The 23,015-nt window shown below is 38.5% G+C and overlaps 1 protein-coding gene across 1 annotated transcript in view; it reads right to left on the reverse strand.

Annotated features, from left to right (window-relative positions):
* Window positions 1-23,015, reverse strand: part of TMEFF1 (transmembrane protein with EGF like and two follistatin like domains 1) — a 210,724-nt gene that overhangs the window by 16,235 nt on the left and 171,474 nt on the right. The window contains exons 6-8 of the mRNA XM_075212887.1: window positions 18,063-18,211; window positions 17,693-17,758; window positions 11,947-12,070 (exon numbers count right to left, since the gene is read on the reverse strand). Of these exons, the coding sequence (XP_075068988.1) occupies window positions 11,947-12,070; window positions 17,693-17,758; window positions 18,063-18,211 (339 nt within the window). The remainder of the gene's footprint in view (window positions 1-11,946; window positions 12,071-17,692; window positions 17,759-18,062; window positions 18,212-23,015) is intronic.

Below are 23,015 nucleotides of genomic sequence, written 5' to 3' on the forward strand. Positions count from 1 at the left end.
TGATAAAAACAAGAAGGCGTCTCTAAAGTAAAAAATATCCGTTTATATGTAGGAGACAGGTTGCTAGTTGTATCTGTCTCACAGTCCAAAAGTAGCAACTGCCTGTCTATGGGTACTGTTAAAACAAAGTCACAGAGAAACAAAGGGACCACAAGTCTGGGAAGGTTGGGTAGTGCACTTACCTCCCTCCCCAGATGATGTGTCCAGATCGTCCGTATAGAGGTCCTCCTTCTAGGTAACGATCCTGTTCCTAGAAAGTTGGTGCTTTCAGCGATGTACCAGTCTCAAAGTCTCTGCATCCACGTAAGTTACAACGGTAATGTTGGTGAGACCAAACTGAAGTGTTTCTGGGCAGTAAGAGGCTGTTACTTTCTGTTGTAGAGTCTATCACCCAGGTAGCGATCCCGCTCCTAGGCGTAGTGTAATCCTCACAAAAATGCCGGAAAGACAATCTCAGAGTCCGCGCATGCGCAGTAGGACCAGAGGCGATAATGTAAAGTTCAAACAGTGTGTCAATATGCTATTCCTACGCGTTTCACCCCAATAGGGGCTTCTTCAGGGAAAATAAATAGTCTTTCCCAAGCACTAGCAGCCATGAGAGACCTGGGACTCACCTGACACAAGTTGGAATTAATAAATGTAAAGAATGGGGTGCAAGAGTGGGACATACATTGTATGAACAAAAACAGACGTAGATCCTCTGCACTACAATCTGTACATGGAGAGTGCAGACAATCTACGTCTGTGAAGGTGACAGTAACTCTACCCTGCGTTACAACAGAGGTATGCAGAAGCACAACTCTGAAAGCACAGCACGTTGAACCTTGAAGTGGATGAACAGCAGATGACCACAATGGGCTCCACTCTTTCATTTAAGAACAGGAAACTGAGGCTACGGTGGGCACAGGTTCACAAAAACTGGACAGTTTCAGATTGGAAAAACATTGATTGGTCTGATGAACCTTGACTTCTGCTGCAACATGCAGATGATATGGTCAAAATTTGGAGTAAACTACATAAACCCATGGCTCCATCCTGTCTTATGTCAACATGTAGGCTGGTGGTGTAATAATGTTAGGAATATTTATTTTGACCCCTTAATAATAAATTGAGCATCATTTTAATGCCAAAATCAACCTGAGAATTGTTGTTGACCATTTGCATCAATTAATGGCCTCACTCTTAGCACTTTCTAATCGCTACTTCCAGCAGGAAAACCAAAAGCACACATCATCTCTAGCTGGTTCCATAAACATGACACGAGTTCCAGGGGCGCACGCAGGTTTCACCCCCCTGACCCCAAAAAAACAAACAAAAAAAAACACGAGTGAGAGCAGCGCTGTCCAATACAGCAGCCGCGGCGCTGTCAAAGAAGCATCCATGGCGGTGCTGTATACGCTTCTTTGACAGCGCCGTGGCTGCTGTATAGGATAGTGCCGCTATGGCGGCCACTTAGTTAGCGCAGCGGGGGGGGGTTCTGGAGACTCAGAAACCCCCCCTGCGTGCGCCACTGATTTTAGTGTACTCCAATGGCCTCCACAGTCACCAGATCTCAATCCAACAAATAATCTTTGGGATGTGAAAGGAAGGAGATTTGCAGCACGAATGTGCAGCTGACAAATCTGCAGCAAATGTATGATACTTTCATGTCAAAATAGATCAGATTATCAAAGGATTGTTTCCAGCATCTTGTTGAATCCATGCCACGATTAAGGCTGTTCTGGAGGCAAAGGAGGGTCTTACCCAGTACTAGAAAGGTGTACCTAATAAAGTGGCCACTGAGTGTATTTGCCAATGTTACCATGGCCCATCTTGATTCTGTTACAACCATATCGTTTAGATTGTAAACTCATTTAGGCAGGGCCATCTTTACCTTTTATTCCATGTCCTTGTAGGTTATTCATTTTGTATAATCCCAAGATTGTACATCGCTATGTAAAATGCTAGCGTTTTATAAAATAAAACCTATAATAATACCCATCTGTGCTTGTCCACAACCTCCTTCAGTCACTGATCAATGACAAGATATATGACTCCATTTGTGCTACTCGGTGTCCTTGTTATACTCGGCTGTAGAATCCTGATTTACGCAACAGTTATGTCATTTATATATAGTACAGTACATAGTGTGCTATAAGTATATGTCCTGAGATGTGTGCACATATCAATATTTTTCTACCAAGGGCAACAGGGCAATGTTCTGCAGCATAGACAAAAGCAGGATTTTCTCTTTCATCACCTACCGCGGAAGGGCACATTTTGATACCCTGGTTCATTTGCAGGTGAGCTATACTAGTACAGTTTTCATCCCTCATGTTATCATTTAGGGAAATTGTCATAATATGTGCAAACTTCTTAGTAAATTATGTAATGAGTACTCTGCAAATTACTGGTATGAAAAGTAAACAGGACCACTAGGAAATAAGAGGTTCTGAGTGGTACATATTTGGAGCTTTAATTTTCAGCATCTCAAAGAAAAGAACTGACTTGTATTTCTATATATTATTAAATCTAAACATTAATAATGACAGTGCAGACTAAATATATGTTGGATTAAGAAATTATATATATACCCCATTATATATAATTGTATGATCCCCCCACCATAGAAAACTGCATACAATGTGTGACATCTGGGGGAAAGTTTAGGTTATTGGAAAGAATTGGGTCATATTATAGGACATAATATGCTAATACAAAGCATGGAACCAAGGTCATGTTTATTTCAGGAGTAGAAATAGGATCATTTTAATTATTTATCACCACTTTAACAGCTAGTATATGTATTTGGATATTTTGACTGTGTATTAAATGTGTTTTTTTGTACATCCTAATCAAAATAAATCCTTTACAAATAAAAGTCAAGGCCTTAGGGGTCTAATATGTTTTGCTCTGCAGGCTTCTCCACTGCTTAAGGCATTCAAATACATTTCAGAGACTTATATGAAAATGACATTATGACACAGTGGTAGTTTTTCGATAAAAAGACAGATAGAAAATGGTAAAGCATCAGCAGTTTTATTACCGGAAATCATTTTAAAGTTTGTAACCTAAACTTCATTACACTACTAAGCCTAAAGTTGCAGATTTTTGAGGTTGCTGCTTTACACAGATTAAGCTGTACAGATAATACCCTGCAGAAATAAGCTGCATTTTAGCCTTTAGAAATGCTCTTAGTATAAGATCTACCTACATGCAAGTAAAAACACATATGTTTCGAGATGAATATAAGTTTTCATCTGTGTTGACATATGTCAGATGCGCGGATATGGAGCAAGAAGTGTTCAAAATAATGCATAGAGAAATGCATGTATGTTGGTTATTATTTCATAAAATGAGTTTTATTTTCATACCCATTTGCATGCACTTAGTTGCGTTAAAAATACTTGCCAAGCTTATATTTTTAACTCCATGTGGACCTACCCTAAATATTCCGAACCAAGTTATATCTTACTGAAATGTGAAGTATATTCTACTAAACTATGCTTGCATATAGAGATACATAAAATAATCCATCAATAAGATATTGTATAACCTACACTACAGAATTAGGTCTGCCTACATAAGCTGCCTACATATGTTTGAAGTTGAACTGAGGTCCCAACTATGTGGCATAATATAATTTGAAGGCACTACTGAACTGGGGGTAGTACTGTGCGGCATTATAAGAACTGGAGCACAACTATGTAGCACTATATAAATTTGGGGCACTACTGTGTGGCATTATTTAAAAGGGGAACTACTATATGGCATAATAGGAATTGGAGGCACTACTGTGTAGCATACTATGAACTGCGGGCACTAGTGTGTCATAATATGAACTAGCGGACTACTATGTGGCATGACTGTTATGACTCGCCAGGCTCTCTGTCAGAGTAAGTAGATAGATATATAGATAGATAGGTAGATAGATAGTTAGGGATAGGTAGGTAGGTAGTTAGGTGGGTAGTTAGATAGCCACATTGGGTGTTTAGATAGGTAGTTAGTTTAGTTCTTCAATAGATTAGATAGATTAGTTTAGGTAGATTAGATAGGCAGATAGATTAGCTAGATAGATTAGATAGGTATTTAGATAGGGTCAGTTAGGTCTGTTCTCTGTCAGAACCTGCCCTCAATCATGCTGTCATTCCTATGTAGTGCCCTTTACTTGGCCAGCCTGTTTCTCTCAGCCTACTCACCTGGCTTCCTCATTATCACTTGCAGCCATATGGTGCTGCTCTCCTTAAATAGCCGGCTAATCCTCTGCAGGATTGCCGGTAATACGTTTACCATAGTGTTCTGCTCCCTTGTGTTTTCCCTGTTACCTGTTCCTGTTGTTTCCTGTCGGCTTGTGGTATCCCCGTGTACCAGACCGTTTCCGTTCCTGTCTACTCTTTATTGGATTTCCCTGTGTACCGACTCGGCTCTGCTTTGACTCTTCTCCTGTGTTGATATCCCGTGTACCAGACCTGATTCTGTTCCTGACGATTGATTACTTACCAGTTCCAGTCTCCTGGACCCCGGTAAAGTCGTGCTCCCAGGATTGGCTCCGGCATGATCTGCAGTTTCTCTGCTTATCCTAACCTTATACGGAGACGCAGCCACTGCAGCATCTCTGCGCTCAGATTTCAACAGGTACTATTCACTGTTTACATATATCACCGTGTGCCAATACTTGTAGTTTCCCCTGGCAACAGCCTAGGAACTGTTTTCCTCCAATCTCAGGACTCTCACCGGTACTGTGGGTTGTAGTTACCCCTGGCAACTGCCTAAGAACTGTACCCCTAAATCTCCGGACTCTCACCGGTACTGTGGGTTGCAGTTACCCCTGGCAACCGCCTAAGAACTGGTTCTCTCAAATCAGCTGTTCCTTATTTATTACAGTGGCCACGAGTGATATATCAGTCTTGACACCATCCACCATCTCACCTGACTCCCTCCTCCACTGCCTACTGTACGGCCTCGGTAACTCTATTCCTGGGTTCTCCCCAGTCAGTGCACATCTCACGACCCTCTGTTTGTCCCCACCACTAGTGGCAACAGTGAACACCAGACTTTCGGAGAAGACTCCGGGTTTTGCTGTACTGGCTGGAGGGGTTCCTAACAATAACATGAACTGGGGGCACTACTGTGTGGCATAATATGAACGTATATTTGTTTGTCCTGTTACTATTAATATTACCACGTTATTAACATGATAAACTGGACTTGACTAGACTTTAGCCGGCACACTGATAGAAAAAGGTTGCCGATCCTGTCCTACAGACCTATTTCTACCTCTAAGCTAGTGTATACCTTACAGAAATATTCTTCCCACTGGGTTAGTGTATACCCTACAGAAATATTCCTATCACTAAGCTACTGTATACCCTACAGAAATATTTCTTCCACTAAGCTGCTCTAAACCCAATAGAAATAAGTCCTTACTAAATTAACATATATGAAACTTAAAAATAACTCCTTTATTAGATATTGTTTATTTTGTTGAAATTCACTACATTCCAAAAAGTTTGTTGCCACCGCTTCTAATTAGCATGATTGGTCATTTCAGCCACACACATTAATAACAAGTTTATAAAATCAAACATACAGCTATGCAATCTCCATAGTCAGAATAGGTTGTACTCTAGGCCTCAGTGACCTTCAATGTGGCATTGTCATAGGATGCCACCTTTCCAACGAGCCAAGAAGTGGAATTATCTAGGAGCAACAGCTGCTCAACTGCCAAATAGTAGGCCACATAAGCTCACAGAACGGGAGCATTAAGTCTGAAGTATGTAGCACGTAAAAAATCATCTGTCCCCGGTTGCAATACACACAACCGAGTTCCAAACTGCTTCTGGAAGCAATGTCAGCACAAGAACTCTTAGTCGGGAGCTTCATGGATTGTGTTTCCATGGCACACAAGCCTGAGATGACCCTGCACATTGCCAAATGTGTGGAGTGGAGTGGTGTAAACCATTTTGACTCTGGAGCAATGCAAATGTGTTCTCTGAAGTGGAGAATCACACTTCATCATCATGCAGTCTGACAGACAAATCTGCATTTTGCAGATGCCAGGAAAATGCTTCCTACCCAAATGCTGCCAACAGTTTGATGGAGGAGGAATAATGGTATGGGGCTGTTTTGCATGGTTTGACCTGGGCCCCTTAGTTCCATCTTAATGCTACAGCATTCTACAGAATTGTGCGCTTTTTTAACTTGTCTGGGGAAGTTCTTTCAGTATGGCATTGCCCTGTGAGCAAAGTGAGGTCCATGAAAAAAATGTTCCCGAGTTTAGTGTGGAAGACCCTACAAAGAGCGATGACCTCAACCCCACTGACCCCAATTGAATTAGAACACTGATTGCTAGCCAGGCCATATCACCTAGTATCAATACCTGACCTCACTAATGCTCATGTGGCTGAATGGATGCAAATCCCCACAGCCATGTTTCAAAATCTAATGGAAAGCATGCCAAGAAAAGTGGAGGTAACTACAGTAATTATAGTAAACTGACCAACTCCATATTATAGGATGTGATGTTCGAGTATCCACATACTTTAGGCCATTTAGTGTAAAACAGCTACTAAGCTATTAAATGTTCTACAGAAAGTTAAGTTATTGAATGCTCTGCATAAATCCCCACTACACTAATCTATATGCTACAGAAATATGCTTCCCACTAAGTTTTTGTATATATCCAACAGAAATACTTCACTCTAGAAAAGCATGCAACAGGTAAGCTATAACCTATTGAATGATGTATGTGACATTGAAGGAGAAATACTGGTAAATTGTTAGATAAGATTTTAAAAATGTAGTTTTAATTTGCAATAAATAGTGAGCACAATATATGGTCACATATATTATATAATCATATACAGTTAAATATATTTATCTGTGAATTTGTATTTATCACTTTGCAACTTACTCTAAAGTAAAATTACAATTAATTTATAGATTTTATAAAATAGGGCCAGAATATATTAATCGTCGTTTAAATTGCTAATTCTTTGCATTCTATTACAACACTAACTTGTGAATTCCATGGATGGGTAAAGGAACAAGACTGCAGATCAATTACCTCTATACCAGTTTTAGAATAGCAATGGGTGCAGGGTATGTGGAGCTGGGGGGACTAACCCCCGATTCTGCCACTATGCACTGAGAAGAGTAGAGCAGGATATTTGGTATGGGGCCAGGCGATGCAGAGTTCTGCCCCTGCTCTATAAAGTTCACTTAATTGTAAGATGATTTCTAATTTCCTTATAATTTGAGCAGACAGCATACAAACATTTATTTTCAAGATATTTGATTAAATAAATTAATTAAAAAAAATGATTATAGTTTTGGGGCTAGTAAAGTTATTTGCAAGTGGCATTCTTGTTAGGTTCATTATTGCCAAAGATATACAGCACTTTCACTTTTGCCAGTTTCTGTTCATTTGTAGTTAAGAAAAAGGCCCACCCATATTTGCCAAATTACCAATAATAAAAATATTCCATTATGAAAGGAGTTCAGTGCTTAGTAATGTCATGTTGTAATAGATGATGTTGTTTTTAGAAAGGAGTGCACTGGGGTAGAAAAAGTGGAGGAAAAAGAGGAGACGGTTGTAGTTTAAAGTACTTGCTATTTTATACTTTGTAAACTATGAAATCATCAGTGCAACTACTGCTAAATCCCTCTTTCTGAAAAAGTGCAGTGTAAAAGAATGTGGAACTATCAGTAGAGGTCATTTATAATATGGCCACTCAGTAACACTAATGCAGCTTTGGACCTGCCATGCTCCTTGATTTGCGAAAGTGCGCCAAGTTTTCAGTTTTGGGTGGAATTATCCTTTAACTACAACTTTTTATATACACCGACATGAGTAGCCCCATTCACAGGCCAACAGCAACAGATCTGAATTCTAGAGCCCGAAATGCCATTTGTGCTATGGAATTGTTATATGAATTTTTTTTCAGCATATTCAGGTATTGTTAGATACACTCTACTAGATATAGTACTTTACCAACAGCACAAGTTAGGTAGAGAGTTGTATTTGCAAAATGACAATTATTGTTTAAGTACAAACAAGTTGAATGTATGAACTTCCTTTCACATAAATGAATGTGTGGCACCAATCTTTCTTCACCAGTTTGACAGGATCTACTCCATGTTGGGATTCATGTTTCTTCCACTTTTTAACTCTCAGTTTGTGGCTACCTGCTTGCCTCCATTCTCACCTATCACAACATGACACTGTCCCACTCATCTGCAGCCCAGGCGTCATCAACATCAATACCCTCATCCCCAGCTAATAATCATTCTAATGATCCTCATCAGATACAGACCTTATTGCAAATTATAATTAACTTCTTTTCAGAACACTGTATAAACACTGTAATTACTTATGTATATGTGTGAACTGATTCCATTGTTCAAATAGTATAAAAACTTCAGGATAATTTACTATGGTCAGCATAGAAACTCTCAAGCTGAATTTGGCTGTGCCGGCGTAGTACCATATTACAGTAATGTTTTCTTAATAAATGTATTTATTTTAACTTTAAGCAACTGGATCGGACAAATCAACTCTTTTACACTTTAATTATCCCTTTAATTATACCACAGTGAAATATATGCTATACCATGCAAAAATATATGTAGCTAAGGTTTTTGTTATCTGAATGTGGAAATTATGACTTATCTTTATAAGCAAAAGCACAGCAAGGTTGTATATAAGAAGCCTCTTTCTTCAGAATGATGGACTATTCACTACAGTGAGATGTGAGCAGTGATTACTTCAAAAGAATCTGCCATCATGGATTATACCTTTTTAAAAAAACTATAGCTTCAGGTACAGATATCAAACCTGACAACCATGAAACTTGAACTAGATGTCCGAGCAAGAAGAGTGGTTGAAGGGGCGCTGATGCATGAAGAAAGCTATACTCTGAGTGCCCGTATTACGCCTGTGCTGTGTGTAAATGAAGTACTTCAGTATAGAAGTGATTGTTCAAAAGAGACAGGGAAACTATTCAGCCCAGAGACAAGACCCAAATGTCTGAGTCAAAACATGATTGTGTCCTTGGGGTCTGCAAATGACTCTTCACAAACAAAGGGCACATAAACACTGGTGAAATTAGTTTCATTATGTAAAATGCCCATTATTTCCGTATAATATACAAGTGACCAATAAAAATATAAAAACTCACATAAATAATATTTGTATACATAGTGAGCTCTGATTATGTCAATTCATTAGGGAATATTAGTATTATAAGGAATAACACGCTGTCAGCTGTTAATTATCACAGATATTATAAATCACCTAAGATTTCTGTGATCTCTATGAAAGTACTTGTCCTATTGCCTTGTGTCTTTTTGTGGTCATTTAACTCCTTATAATTTACAGTATAGAGTGCATTACATGAAAATGAGAGGCACATTACGCTTTTGTGGAAATAATTTATGTTTATATGGTGAAGGCTAAGAAAAAAGTGCTCTGTAAATATGTAGAGTATTTAAATGAAAATGAAAAGATAAATGACAGTTTTTGCTAGTAATTAATATTCACAAATATTCTAATACGTTTCATTTTGAAAGTTTCCCTGCATAATGCATATGTGCATAAATGAACACTCCATTACAACTTTATTATATTTTACCGAACATTAACGCTTCTGGACAATGCAGGAAACATCAAAGTTGACAAGAGGCAGAGCTGAGCAAAGCGAACACTTCACAGAAAGTGCACGTGTTACCTGTCGACTTTTCAAATTCCCGAGATCCCGGAGGAGGAGAGGTCAAGTGACAGGGGGTAGGAGGGGCGTGGTGACGTTATTGCTAGGAAATGCTGAAATTCACGGAATTGCATTGCAGGCAGCAGGGCTTAAGCTTTGCCTCCATCACGTCTAGGAGGATGCCTACTCTTCCAGGTGCCCCCCAAAATTCGGGAGCCTCACAGAAATTCCAGGAGAGTAGGCAAAAGTATGGTGTACAGGTTGTTAAAGACAGATTTATAATTGAATGAAGTTGGTCGATTCAGCAATTAAATTGTAGTACAATTCAATGTGTGCGATCTTATTGTTATTTATATATGACTGTCAGTTATATTGCTAAATAGTTGTGACCAATGACTCTGTGTACGGAAACACAGGTAGAACATAAAAACTCCACCCAGATAAGGTTGGGAATTGAACTAATGATCTCACTGCTGTGAGGCAGAAGTGCTAACCACTTAGCCAACATGCTGCCCGTATTGTATTCCTGTGTAAATTGTCAGGCACTGCTGGTGAGAGAGCATTGTGGATAGAAGCTCAATGCTGGTACTAGCCGCGCTTGCACACTATAATAGTGATACTTTTGAACTTACTTTTATTTGAGAAATAAACTTTTTTGTGCTTTAAAACCACAACCTGGTAGGACATCAACTTGTTTACCTTTAATAAGGTCCATTCTCTTAACACTATGTTTTTGGACTACCAGCTATAAAGAACATTTAAAAGTCTTTAAGAATGTGTGTTTAACTATTTTCTGTAACTCCTGTGTGTATGAGGCCTTTAAAACCAAATAAGGATTTAGTCTAATTAACACTATGGGCCTGAGTCATTAACTTATGTGAAAAATAATAAACTCATTTTCACCCCTGACATTCTAACATGGTTTGTCCCAGTGAAAAATGTACTCCTTTTTTTTGCCTTACTTTCCTTATTGACTCAGGCCCTGTGTGACTAACAGACAGCAACTATTATATTGGTGTTATCCACACAAAGCGGTATTAGCATCTTTCTATTTCATTCTAATAGAATGCTGCTGAGTCCGTCTCCTATTTCCACTTCATCTGTCTACCACTGACATTTGGAAAATGCCAACAAAAAAGTGAGCAAATAGTTTCAAATGTATACATTTCAGGAACAAAATTTAATCATGATATATAGCTACATTTTGTAAATATTGTTGTTACATCTGAATCAGATGTTATAATGTTCTTTGCAAAAGAACATTAGAACATTTTTCAAGTGGCTCATTCAGACAGAAAGTGTTGGTAGTTTTGTATGTATCTATTATCATCATCAATAAAATGTGTGTTATAGACCTACAGCAGCACTCTGATGAAAACATAGATTGTTGTGAAGGTTGAATGGTAATATCACAAATGAACACAAAATAAAAACAATACTATAAAACAGTTCAAGTAAAATACACATTAAAGGATGAGAATAATAGAATAGGCCAAGGCTGAAAGTAGAGATGAGTCAACTGCATGAAGCAAATATAACACAACCTACCACCAGCATATAATGAATGGACACAAATGGAACAAGAATTATTAAAAACCACAGCTACAGAAATAAATAGGTATGTAGCTTTGAAAGTGGCTCTGAATTAATGTAGTAAAAGTAACTTCACAAGTTCAATTGTAATACACAGTTCTCAAATAACCAATGCTGTTAATTTGAGTTGCAGCAAGATTGAAGCAAGTTTGCAGAAACAGCGATATCCTTTAAATATACTAGTGCAGTGGTAGACTAATTATCAAACTCCTTTTTAGCTGACCTATCACCATCGTCTTGCAATTAAGCGGTTCAGAGAGAATGGACTGAGAAGAAAGCTCACCAAGTAAATATTCTGGCATGTGTCTTTATGAATTGTAGAGTCAATATGACTAAGGCTATATCATGCCAGAGCCCATCCTCACAACCCAGTGTTGGTCTTTAATTTACATTCATTCTACCCACTTCTCTGTAGAATATATTTTGCTTTACGGCTATACACTAATTAACCTATTCCTTCACCACATAGATAACAATGCTAAGAATAATAAAACACAGTCTCCAAAAGCATTTTTTGTAATCTGTAGAATACTTTTCAGAATTGATTTTATTTATTTTGTGCATTGTGTGGTTTCTAACAATGGAACTATTCTCACTTCAAATTCCTACATACTGAACAACCTGCACAATGGGAAAAATGTTTTCAGCATTATTCTTTTTAACTTACCGACACAATGCTTTCTGAGTTGAGTAGTTTAATTCACATGTCCCATGCACACAATATCCAATGTAATTTTCTGAACATGGCATGTAATTTCCCATATAGTCATCTTCTCTCTGATCACTGGAATCTAACACAGAAAAATGAACAAATGTAAGATTCATCATCATCATCATCAACATTTATTTATATAGCGCCAGCAAATTCCGTAGCGCTTTACAATTGGGAACAAACATTGATAAGACAATACTGGGTAATACATACAGACAGAGAGGTAAGAGAACCCTGCTCGTAAGCTTACAATCTATAGGACAATGGGAGTTAGAAACACAAGGGCATGTGCTACATCATATTGCACAATGGACCAGCTAGATCGCAAAGGTAAAAGTATTGAGTGGGCTGTGTGTGTTGCAATGTTGGTCAGAGGGTTGTTGTCTTGCGTTAGCAGTGTAGAGGATGGTAATAGGGTAATCTAGGGAAATTAAGATGGTGGTTGAGGAATATCATAACCTTGTCTGAAGAGGTGGGTTTTCAGTGAACTCTTGAAGGTTTGAAGACTAGAGGAAAGTCTTATTGTGCGTGGGAGGGAATTCCACAAATTGGGTGCAGCCCGGAAAAAATCCTGTAACCGAGAATGGGAGGATGTGATGAGAGTGGAGGAGAGACGTAGATTTTGTGCAGAACGGAGGTGTAGAGTAGGGAGATATTTTGAGATAAGGGAGGAGATGTATGTCGGTGCAATTTTGTTGATGGCCTTATATGTCAGTAGAAGAATTTTATATTGGATTCGTTGATATACAGGTAGCCAATGTAGAGACTGACAGATTGTAAATATATCACAGCACCGTAACATGATTGGCTATATTGAGAAAAACGGTGAGACTAACTTGGTACAGGTAGATATTGAAATAAGAAATTGCAGATGCTTAGGAATCTCATGGATTGGAGTTACAATGCCAAAATCACTTAGTAGCTGCACAGATGAGTAGGACACTCAAAACTGCAAGTAATGAAAAAATGACCAGCCACACACTTATCCATATATTTAGCGGAACACACATTGCAATTCAGTCGCTAAAATTGTTTGAGTCTGAACCACCTTAACACATTAAACCATATAAAACACATAATATTGTGAATGCCGATTATATTTTTAATTTGTCTTATGTTAGTATAAATAAGGGCTCTCTTATGCAGTTGACCATATAAATAATCTCTGCTGTTTAGAGGGGTGGGCGATTGGGGCTACAGATCAGGTGATGAAGGAAGGGGCAGAGTTATGTGCTTTTTTTTCCAACAATTTTGTATTTTTTTCTAAATGACCGCCTCTCATTTGCTTTCTACTACCCTCAACTTTGTAATCTCCCCACAATATTTACGATCCTGCTCGGCGGAGAGATTCCTTTATTAAAGACAGATACTTTCCCTTTACTACCAGGAATGCTCACGCTGCATCCAGAAGTGAAACGATAATCTTTAATGTATATAGTGTTCTGACACAGTAGTATAGTCTTTTTTAAGCACGGGGCAAGGGAGACATTGTGTGTAAGCCGTGAAAAGCAATGGGGGCAGTAGGTAGACCTAGAAAAGGGAGCTGGAAAAAAATAATTAAAGGGGGAATAGGGCAGAGAAAAGAAGATTTGAGACAGTTATCCACCCAAAACTAAAAATTTAGTTTTGGGTGCAGTTAGGTAAGATCAATAACATACAAAAATCCTACTAACCTGCTCTACCTTTATATGGATAGTCTTAAAATGTATGCAATGGTCTGAGCAGTAGATGCTCTAAGCAAACTGTTACCATCTAGCCACAATAGCACAGCACATTATAGTAGAACACTGTACCAGATTCACAAGTTCACCAACTGAGGCTGCTGTTGAAAGGTACAAAATTCCAATCAGCAGCCACAGGGGCACTTCCAAAATAGCGAGGTTTCTAGACAATTCTTCACTTCTTTCCAGTGTTCTGCTAGCTGAGGGAAGATGGGTGAAGATGTGTTTGCTGTAAAAATGGTAATAAGTGTGGAGTTCTTCATTTGCTGAAAGCTAAATCAAGCAAAATATGATCCTCTGCATACCTACAATTATGTGGTGAGAGGATTTTAATCCTGCAGGTTCTGTGTCAAATTTAATCTTGTACTACTGGGGGGGGGGGATATATTCTTTACTAATAATCTAGTGGTTCCAATAATACCCTACTGCTCATGTGGTTGGCAGCAGAGGTGGCATGGTCACATTTTTTGGGATTCTGTCTGCTCTATTTACTTGTGTTCACTGCAAGTGAACTCTAGGGTGTCAAAGAAATGTCCTCCACTGACCCCCTCCTCTCACCTGACAGCACTGGTCACCCCCACATGGAGAACGTGATAGCGTTGGACGCGAGTTGTCACTGGACGTTTGTTAATGCCAGAAGGTAACCAGCAACAGTGTCAATGTGTCGTTTTGTAAATGTTTCAGTAAGACTGATAATGAATATCAAAACTGATGCACATGCCAGTGCTGTAAGACTTGCTTTTTTCTCCTTCATGTTCAATGTATTCTTTTACAGTGCTGTGTGGTGCTTCCAATGATACACACCTCCAATGACAATCAAGCATTGTAGTTAGTGATACAAAAAGCTGTCCTTTGAATTGCATACATAAATAAATGGTGTGACCTTGGTGAACAAGTGACCTTTGTTCAGCTCCAGGGTATTGTGAGACAGGGAGGGGAGACACACATCTTACAGGAGTAACCAATGCAACTCTAGGCTTAACAGGATGTCATATATAAATAATGACAATAATCAATACAAATATCTAAATAAATTGAAATTGTAATAGAAGGACAAAAAGAGCAAATGGATAAAGCATCACCATTGGTAAACATATGTCTAAAGTATAGAACTGATTTTTGCAAATAAAAGCATGACGTGATTAATTGACTTTCCAAAGTTTTATATACCAAAACCACACCCCTTTAATATTCCGGACATTAGGGCATAAAATACTGACTCTACACTGCCCCAAAGCTCAAACTTCACATGTTTTAGTTGTATAGATTGGCTTTAAAAATCACCAGTTAAAAAATCAATTTATTTTATTTTCAATTAAAGCTGAAAAAGAACACCTGGATATCGACAAATTCATCCAAATTTTTACATTACCAGTCACGTAAGTAGTGGTTTATTTGTACACAGCTCAGTGGTTTTAGCATTCATCTAGTAGTTTTTTTCATTTTCTCAGAACAAAACTTGTCCAAATATATTTCCAGAGGCAACTGTTACATAGTGACAGAATGGTTGAAAAAGAGGGATAGGCTGCGCTTCCTCCAAATATATGAAGCAGCCAAATGCGAACCTGAGAGTGTGTGGGGGACCCCTAAACTCCCAACAATGTTAGATACGTATAAAAATAGTCAGGTTCTGGGCGCTTGTAAAGGAAAGATATATCAATTTAATATGGATAGGTCCACAATACGCTCCGGCCGGAACGAGACAGCTTAGATGTGTTAAACAATTAACATGCATCAATTGACACTGCCGAAAACAATGATAATGGTAAAAAACACTATAAACTCAGTGTGATTGAAAATATGGTTAGAGTGCACTTGCAAGCTACTAAAATATGAAATGACAATTGGTATGAACCGCAAAAAGGGAATGTAAGGAAATATAATGTCCAGAGTTGTAAAATAAAAATGTTGGTGATGATGAAAAATGCAAGCAAAAATGAAATTGGTAGCCGTTACTCACATGAAGCAGGGATGTCTGGCTGTCTATAATGCAGACAGGCACTTAGTAGCGGTCCCAGAGTCTGTGCTGATGAGGTTAGATATAACGTTGATTTCAATGATAAAAAGCACCCAGCAGAATGCCAATTATTAAAACAAGAATGAGGTAGAAAGTTCTTCTAGTTCCTAAAGGGAAATCCTCTCCTTGTTGAAAGAAAAAATGATCCCGCTCAAATAGCGTGTGCACGCTGCGGGATATCTTCGTGTTGAGATTAAATGTATGGATATCAAAATGCCTCCAATAATGGACAGGTACCCAGCAGAATATAGGTGGTGATGATCCAAATGTAGTCCTCCTAATCCCCAACGTAGTCTCTCTCTTTCTCATAAAGTTGAGGCTAAACAGGGGAAGCGGTAGTGCCGCTACGGATGAGCGCATACACGCTACAGGCTGGTCTCCGATGTGGATGTCTGTATATGGTAATGTAAGATGCTAGCATGCTAGTAAGTTGAATAAAACTGAGTTGAGGGACAGTCTCCAACGCGTTTCGCCCGGTGGCAATGGCCAGTGGGCTTCCTCAGGGATAGTAATGTCCAACTGGTCTTCCTAGCCAGTTTTTAAAGAGATCCGGATGTGCCAATCAGCCAAGAGGCAATGGAGTAATTAAGTAATTAGTGAATAAATCTGAGTACTGGTGATTGCACAACAATCCAACAGGCATGATGGAAAAAAACAAAAGAAAACGATAGTGCACTAGTTGCAAAACTAAAATTCTGCTGGGTATACCTGTCCATTATTGGAGGCATTTTGATATCCATACATTTAATCTCAACACGAAGATATCCCGCAGCGTGCACACGCTATTTGAGCGGGATCATTTTTTCTTTCAACAAGGAGAGGATTTCCCTTTAGGAACTAGAAGAACTTTCTTCCTCATTCTTGTTTTAATAATTGGCATTCTGCTGGGTGCTTTTTATCATTGAAATCAACGTTATATCTAACCTCATCAGCACAGACTCTGGGACCGCTACTAAGTGCCTGTCTGCATTATAGACAGCCAGACATCCCTGCTTCATGTGAGTAACGGCTACCAATTTCATTTTTGCTTGCATTTTTCATCATCACCAACATTTTTATTTTACAACTCTGGACATTATATTTCCTTACATTCCCTTTTTGCGGTTCATACCAATTGTCATTTCATATTTTAGTAGCTTGCAAGTGCACTCTAACCATATTTTCAATCACACTGAGTTTATAGTGTTTTTTACCATTATCATTGTTTTCGGCAGTGTCAATTGATGCATGTTAATTGTTTAACACATCTAAGCTGTCTCGTTCCGGCCGGAGCGTATTGTGGACCTATCCATATTAAATTGATATATCTTTCCTTTACAAGCGCCCAGAACCTGACTATTTTTATACGTTACATAGTGACAGCCTAAGATATATTTTTATGTATTGAACTACAAACATCTTTTGTCCAATAAAATGAATGTGAATCATAAAGAACTAAGAAAATTGTTTTGTGGGTGTTGATATCTGATATCATTTACAGTAGGATCTTTCTGGACTCCAGTACATAGCTATATTTTCAGATCGCTTTCAAGGTACATTATGTTTTTTTTCACACAATGGGCCTGATTCATTAAGGAAAGTAAGTAAAAAAATGAGTATGTTTTCTCCGTGGTCTAACCATGTTACAATGCAAGGGGTGCATATTAGTTTATTATTTTGCACATACGTTAAAAACTGGCTGTTTTTTCATGTGGCACACAAATACTTAATAGTTTTATGCTTACACTGAAATTTAAAGGTGATCTAGGACATGCCTTACACCAATTATAAATCTGTCCCCACATATTAAATTTAGCCCCTCCAATGCAACATGGTTTTGCCAAGGTGCAAAGTTACTCATTTATGTTGCTTTCCTTTCCTTAATGAATCAGGCCAAATTACAATAATCAAGGAAAAGGAAAATATAACCCAAACACTAGCTCAATAATGGTGTCTTTTCAATACAAAGATGGACAGTGATTACCTTTCACTTCTGGGCGGTACTGTAAGCCATCATCTTTCTTCCCAACCATGATTGTGTCATCTGTTACTGAATGAAAAATAGAAAAAAGCTAAAGTGTGGACCACATCAAGGAGTGCAAACGCCAGCTTGCCAATTTTCATGTTAAGTTGTCAACACAATACAACAGCTTGTCTAGGCAGGTAAGTGGTAGTGAAAGAGAAGTAAGCCGTGCTGGGCCATTGGAGTCTTCTGGTGGAACCCACTAGATCAGTGTTGCGCCACACAAAAATAAAATATCACTCTGTATTTTTCCATATATTTCTAGATTCCATCCAAAACAACATGTTTTGAATGCAGTTCTGCTTTAATAAAGTATTGTTTGATTCTCTACCTGTACAGCTCCCCAAATGTTTCACATCGATCTGCTCTTGCTTGAGACACGACGCCTCTCGTACCATACATGGATTGGAATAGGAGCTTCCATCAGATGCACAGACTGGGTTAAAATTATGACCACTGCAGTCTATATTACAGACACACCTGGTGAGCGAAAATAAATAAATAAGATATAATGTAACGGAAAGTTTCATGTCTCCTGTAATGCTTATGTAATAATTCTAAAAAAACATTAATATTGGTCCAACTTAACAGAGTAATTTGACATTTCTGGGCCCTGTTGTAACACCTGTAATAATAAGTGATCTCTAATCTATGAAAGCATTTGCCTTCACAGTTCACCTGTCATTAAATGGAACAGAGGATAAATTAATTAAATAAAACATATGTGTGCACATAGTAGAAGAGAGTACATGATGTTTAAAGCAAAAGGAAGCAGAAGGATTCATTGGTTTAGTAGAAGACCACTTGGTCTTAGTGAAAAATTGAATTCAGGAAACCCATCAAACATCCAACACCACCCAAAGTCTTTAGCCCAAACAACCTGGTATTATACAGCTCAAATATCGAGTAATGTAGTCACAGAGACAATCATAAATACTGCATCAATAATCAATACTAATAAAGCCTCAGGAGCCACATTACTCTCACAGTGCCCATTTAATCCCCAAAGGTCCTATTGCCAAAACTTGAAACAAGACCTAAGGTGGTTTCAATTATCAGCCCTGCCAGTGAGTTCCCATCACTGAACACTGGCAGCCAATCAGAGGTCTCTATAGGTGAATCAACTGCAGTATAGGATATAGTTGTTGCTGCAGCTCTGGGAAGGATGCCAGGCATCAGTTGTAACTGCAAAACCTAATACTACCACATTACTGATAGGACTGACATGGACTCACCAGCGTTCTTTTCTCCATGTAATAAATAGGCCCCAGCAATGCCTGACTTCCTATAGAGTACTACTGTTTTCTTAGATTGCTCTGGGAGTCAGACACTGCTATGCCCTGCAACATCTGACTACAAACTCTATTTCTAAGCAAAGCAGGATTCAATAACTAGCTGCTGCAACAATGCTACAGGCAGTTTGGTGATGGTGTCACAAGGCAAATGCAATGGATGTAGGGAGGTGCAGCTTACTGTCACAGACATTGCACAGTGAGCTGGGATGTAACTGAAGGCTGCACTTTTCCCATCAGGACAGAAATACAAAACTAGAACAACTGGTATTGTGATTCACAGAAGCTCCTACAAAGTGGAGTTATAATAATAAAACAAGAAAACAGACACATTGAATGGGGAAATATTAGCTGTATTACCTAGATTACTTAAATGTGGAATTACCATTTAAGTTTGAAAACCAAGAGAAAATAAGAGAGACAGAGAAAGAGAAAAGAGAGAAGGAGACAGAGAGAAAGGAGAGAGAGAGAAAACACACGCGAGAGAGAGAAATTAGTTATCAACTATGGTGTTTCAACCTAGGAAAGTATGGAAAAGGCAAAAGGAAAAACACACTGTTATACAGATATATGATGTGGAATGTATTGTTGTGCAATGCTTCCAGCAGCTTAACAGGTCATTTTCTGATAATCATGTCTCTCTCCTCAATGAGGATACAGTATTTCAGAGCTTTCTTTCAATACATTGATGTCCAAATAAGCTACTTCAGGGTCTTACTTCCCTAAGAACACAACACTGCAAATCCATTACTGTAAGGAAACATGAAGCTAGCACAGAACTCAACTGCAGGAGATTTCAGCAATCACAGTAACTCTCAAAACCTTGTTAAAAGTAAATGGGACAGAGCAATCTTTTGTCTTTTACTTTAAAATGTTTTTGCTGTAAGTGGTCTCAACATGCAAGTGTTTTTTTATCACAGTTACTGAAGGTAACAATTCAAACCACCTGTAGCATTCAGAAATTTATGTTCCTCTTTTGTTGCGTCTCATATATTCTGCACTAATCATTGGAAGAGTGGTAGTTCATTAATACAGTGGGCCTGATTCATTAAAGCACGCGAAACAAACATAAATTACGCATTTTTTTTTACAAAAGCACGTAAATCGGGCATAAGCATGTCTGTATTCAACTATTCAACTAGGAGCGAATCTTGCTGGGTATGCATATAGGTACGCTCTGCACTAACAGACACAACACACTGTTCCAAAAGAACGCACAGAAAAAATATTTAAATATTCAATAATAGTCACCTGTTGATAATATAATCATTAATGTATAATATAGTCATTCTTTTACTCCAATACATTTATCATGATGGCATTAATGTCTACTGTACATAAAATACATTTTTATAAATGCTCCTGATTGTAAACAGATGTTCTGGCATGCGTATGTACAGAGCCGTCATCACGTAATTGCCACTTACAATATGTCTAGAGATCAGAAGTACATTGTCTTGTGCCACCTATCCTTTATAGATAAGGGAATACGATCTTCCTAACCATCAGACTGATTTACAATAGTATGTTCCATCCTTCCCAGCAAGTAAGGTATAGCACTTCATAGTACATTAGTTAGGCTAAAGAGTTGCCTGGAAATGTGGATCTATAAACACATATGTAACAATGGAGGAAAAAGAGAAAGTGATACACCTTTATTAAGAAGAAGGCACACATCATTTTAAAGGACATTATTTGTTTGTTGGTTTGTACTGTAACACTGGAGGAAAAAAAGGAAGTAACACACTTCTTTTAAGAAGAAGGCACACACCACTTTAAAAGGCCATTGTGTTGATATATGTGTACAGCCGCAAAAGCCTGCTCAAGCCTCGTCTTGGAAACTAAGCAGGATTGGGCTGGGTTAGTACTCGGATGGGAGAATACCAAGTGCTGTAGGCTAATGTATAATTAATGAAATTCTATTCTTATTGTATAATGTGCCAATAGCGCACAGTACACTTTATTTGTGCTTTGGATATTTTGTAATTTGGATGCTAAATTGGATGTAAACATAAGGTGTATATTGCAGCAATTGAAGGTAGCGCAGGGAAATATAAAACATTTATTTAGTGCATAAATTGCTCCTGAGTACTCTACTTATACTGTCCAAAATCTTACCCTCAGTGGCTTAAAATAAAGAATTTGATTGATAATATTTTTTTTTACAAGAAAATCCTTTCAAATATAATTATAATTAAGAAAATTGCATAGAGCTATTGTTTTTTAAGAGCAGTATTAGAAGGAATTTTTACAGTGTACAAAATCTAGTTATGGTTTGATGAGTTTTTGAGAATCATTTGCTTTGCTACCATACTGGAAAATTCAATTGTATGTGTACATCTTTTACAAACAAGCGGATCCCCCACATATAGGCCCTGATTCCTTAAGGAACGTAATAATTTGCACAAAATCTCTCTGTGCAGGCCCAGAAACAAACCACATGCCAGAGAACACAGCAACATCCAATTCATTTTGGAGCACAAAGGACCCTTACTACAGCCTACAATTTCTGGGCGGAACAGGGAGGGGAATTGGAATATGCACGTAGTCAATGTACAGTAAGGGCATCCCAAGCTTGAGCACACGCAGAAGCGTCCAATTCCAGCTTGGTATGTGTTGTATGAGTCGTATCACTTCCATCTGCTAAGAGTCTGGTGTAAGTGCCAATTACTAGTGATGATGGTAATGTATGCATGCTAGAACATGTGTTTGCAATCAGGAGCAACTGTAAAAATGCATTTTATGTAAAGTAGACATTCATAACAACCTAATAAATGTATTTTATGGGGGGGAAACCCAATTTTTTTTAATATTATTAACAGGTGACATCAATTGAATAGTTTTGTTTTTCTTCTGTGCATTCTTTTGGGACTTTATATTCAACACATGTATTGGACATATCCTGCAGTGTATTGTCTGTTAGAGCAGAGGGCACCTAGACCTGTATTCATCAACAGACTTATTTTTGCACCTCCTCCTTGTTGAATATGGACGTGCGTTTGGCCAATTTATGTGCATTTAAAAAAAAAAAATAGGTTTGTTTTGCGTGCCTTAATGAGTCAGGCCCATAGAATAATAAACATTGAGCATCAAACATTGAATGACCTGCTACTTGAGCTAAGTAAATACACTCCGTACATGCTCTGACGATTAGGAAATCACTGGAGGTGCACTTGCAATTAGGAAATAATGATCAGTTGCTTCCATGCAAATGTTATAAGTGATACCACGTGTAAGGTCCCTAAATATGTCATCTTTTCCAAAGCTTTTCCTAGGGATGAGTGGGCTCGGATATCTGAAATCAGAGCCCATCCGAACCTTGCCGATCCAAGCCGGATCCGAGACAGATCCGGGTATTCCCGCCAATTGCAAAACTGAAAGGGAGGCTCCGAGTCATAATCCCGTTGTTGGATCTCGCGATACTCAGATTCTATAAATTTCCCGCTGGCCGCCGCCATCTTCACTCAGGCATTGATCAGGGTAGAGGGAGGTTGTGTTAGGTGGTCCTCTATCCTGCAATATCCTGTGCTGTGCTGTGCTGTGCTGTGCTGTGCTCAGTCCAGTGGTGCTGTGTCCTGTGCTCTGTCCTTCTGAGTTCAGTGGTGCTGCTGGGTCCTGTGCTGTGTCCTGTTCAGTCCAGTGGTGCTGTGTCCTGTGCTCTGTCCTTCTGAGTTCAGTGGTGCTGCTGGGTCCTGTGCTGTGTCCTGTTCAGTCCAGTGGTGCTGTGTCCCTCGCTCTGTCCTTCTAAGGGCATTGTTATTTCCCCATTATTCCCAAGTTATAAAAAAATTCAAAAAAAGTTATAAAAAAAAAAAAATTTTTATAAAAAAAAGAAATTAAAAAAAAATATCCAAAAACAATCCTGCAGTATAAGTCCATTGGTACTGCAATATTACAAAGTTCACTGATTCTGCAGTATAAGTCCACCAGTGGTACTGCAATATTACAAAGTTCACTGATTCTGCAGTATAAGTCCAGTGGTACTGCAATAT

This window comes from Mixophyes fleayi, chromosome 5 (genome assembly GCF_038048845.1).
Source record: "Mixophyes fleayi isolate aMixFle1 chromosome 5, aMixFle1.hap1, whole genome shotgun sequence".
In the NCBI taxonomy this organism is placed as follows: Eukaryota; Metazoa; Chordata; class Amphibia; order Anura; family Limnodynastidae; genus Mixophyes; species Mixophyes fleayi.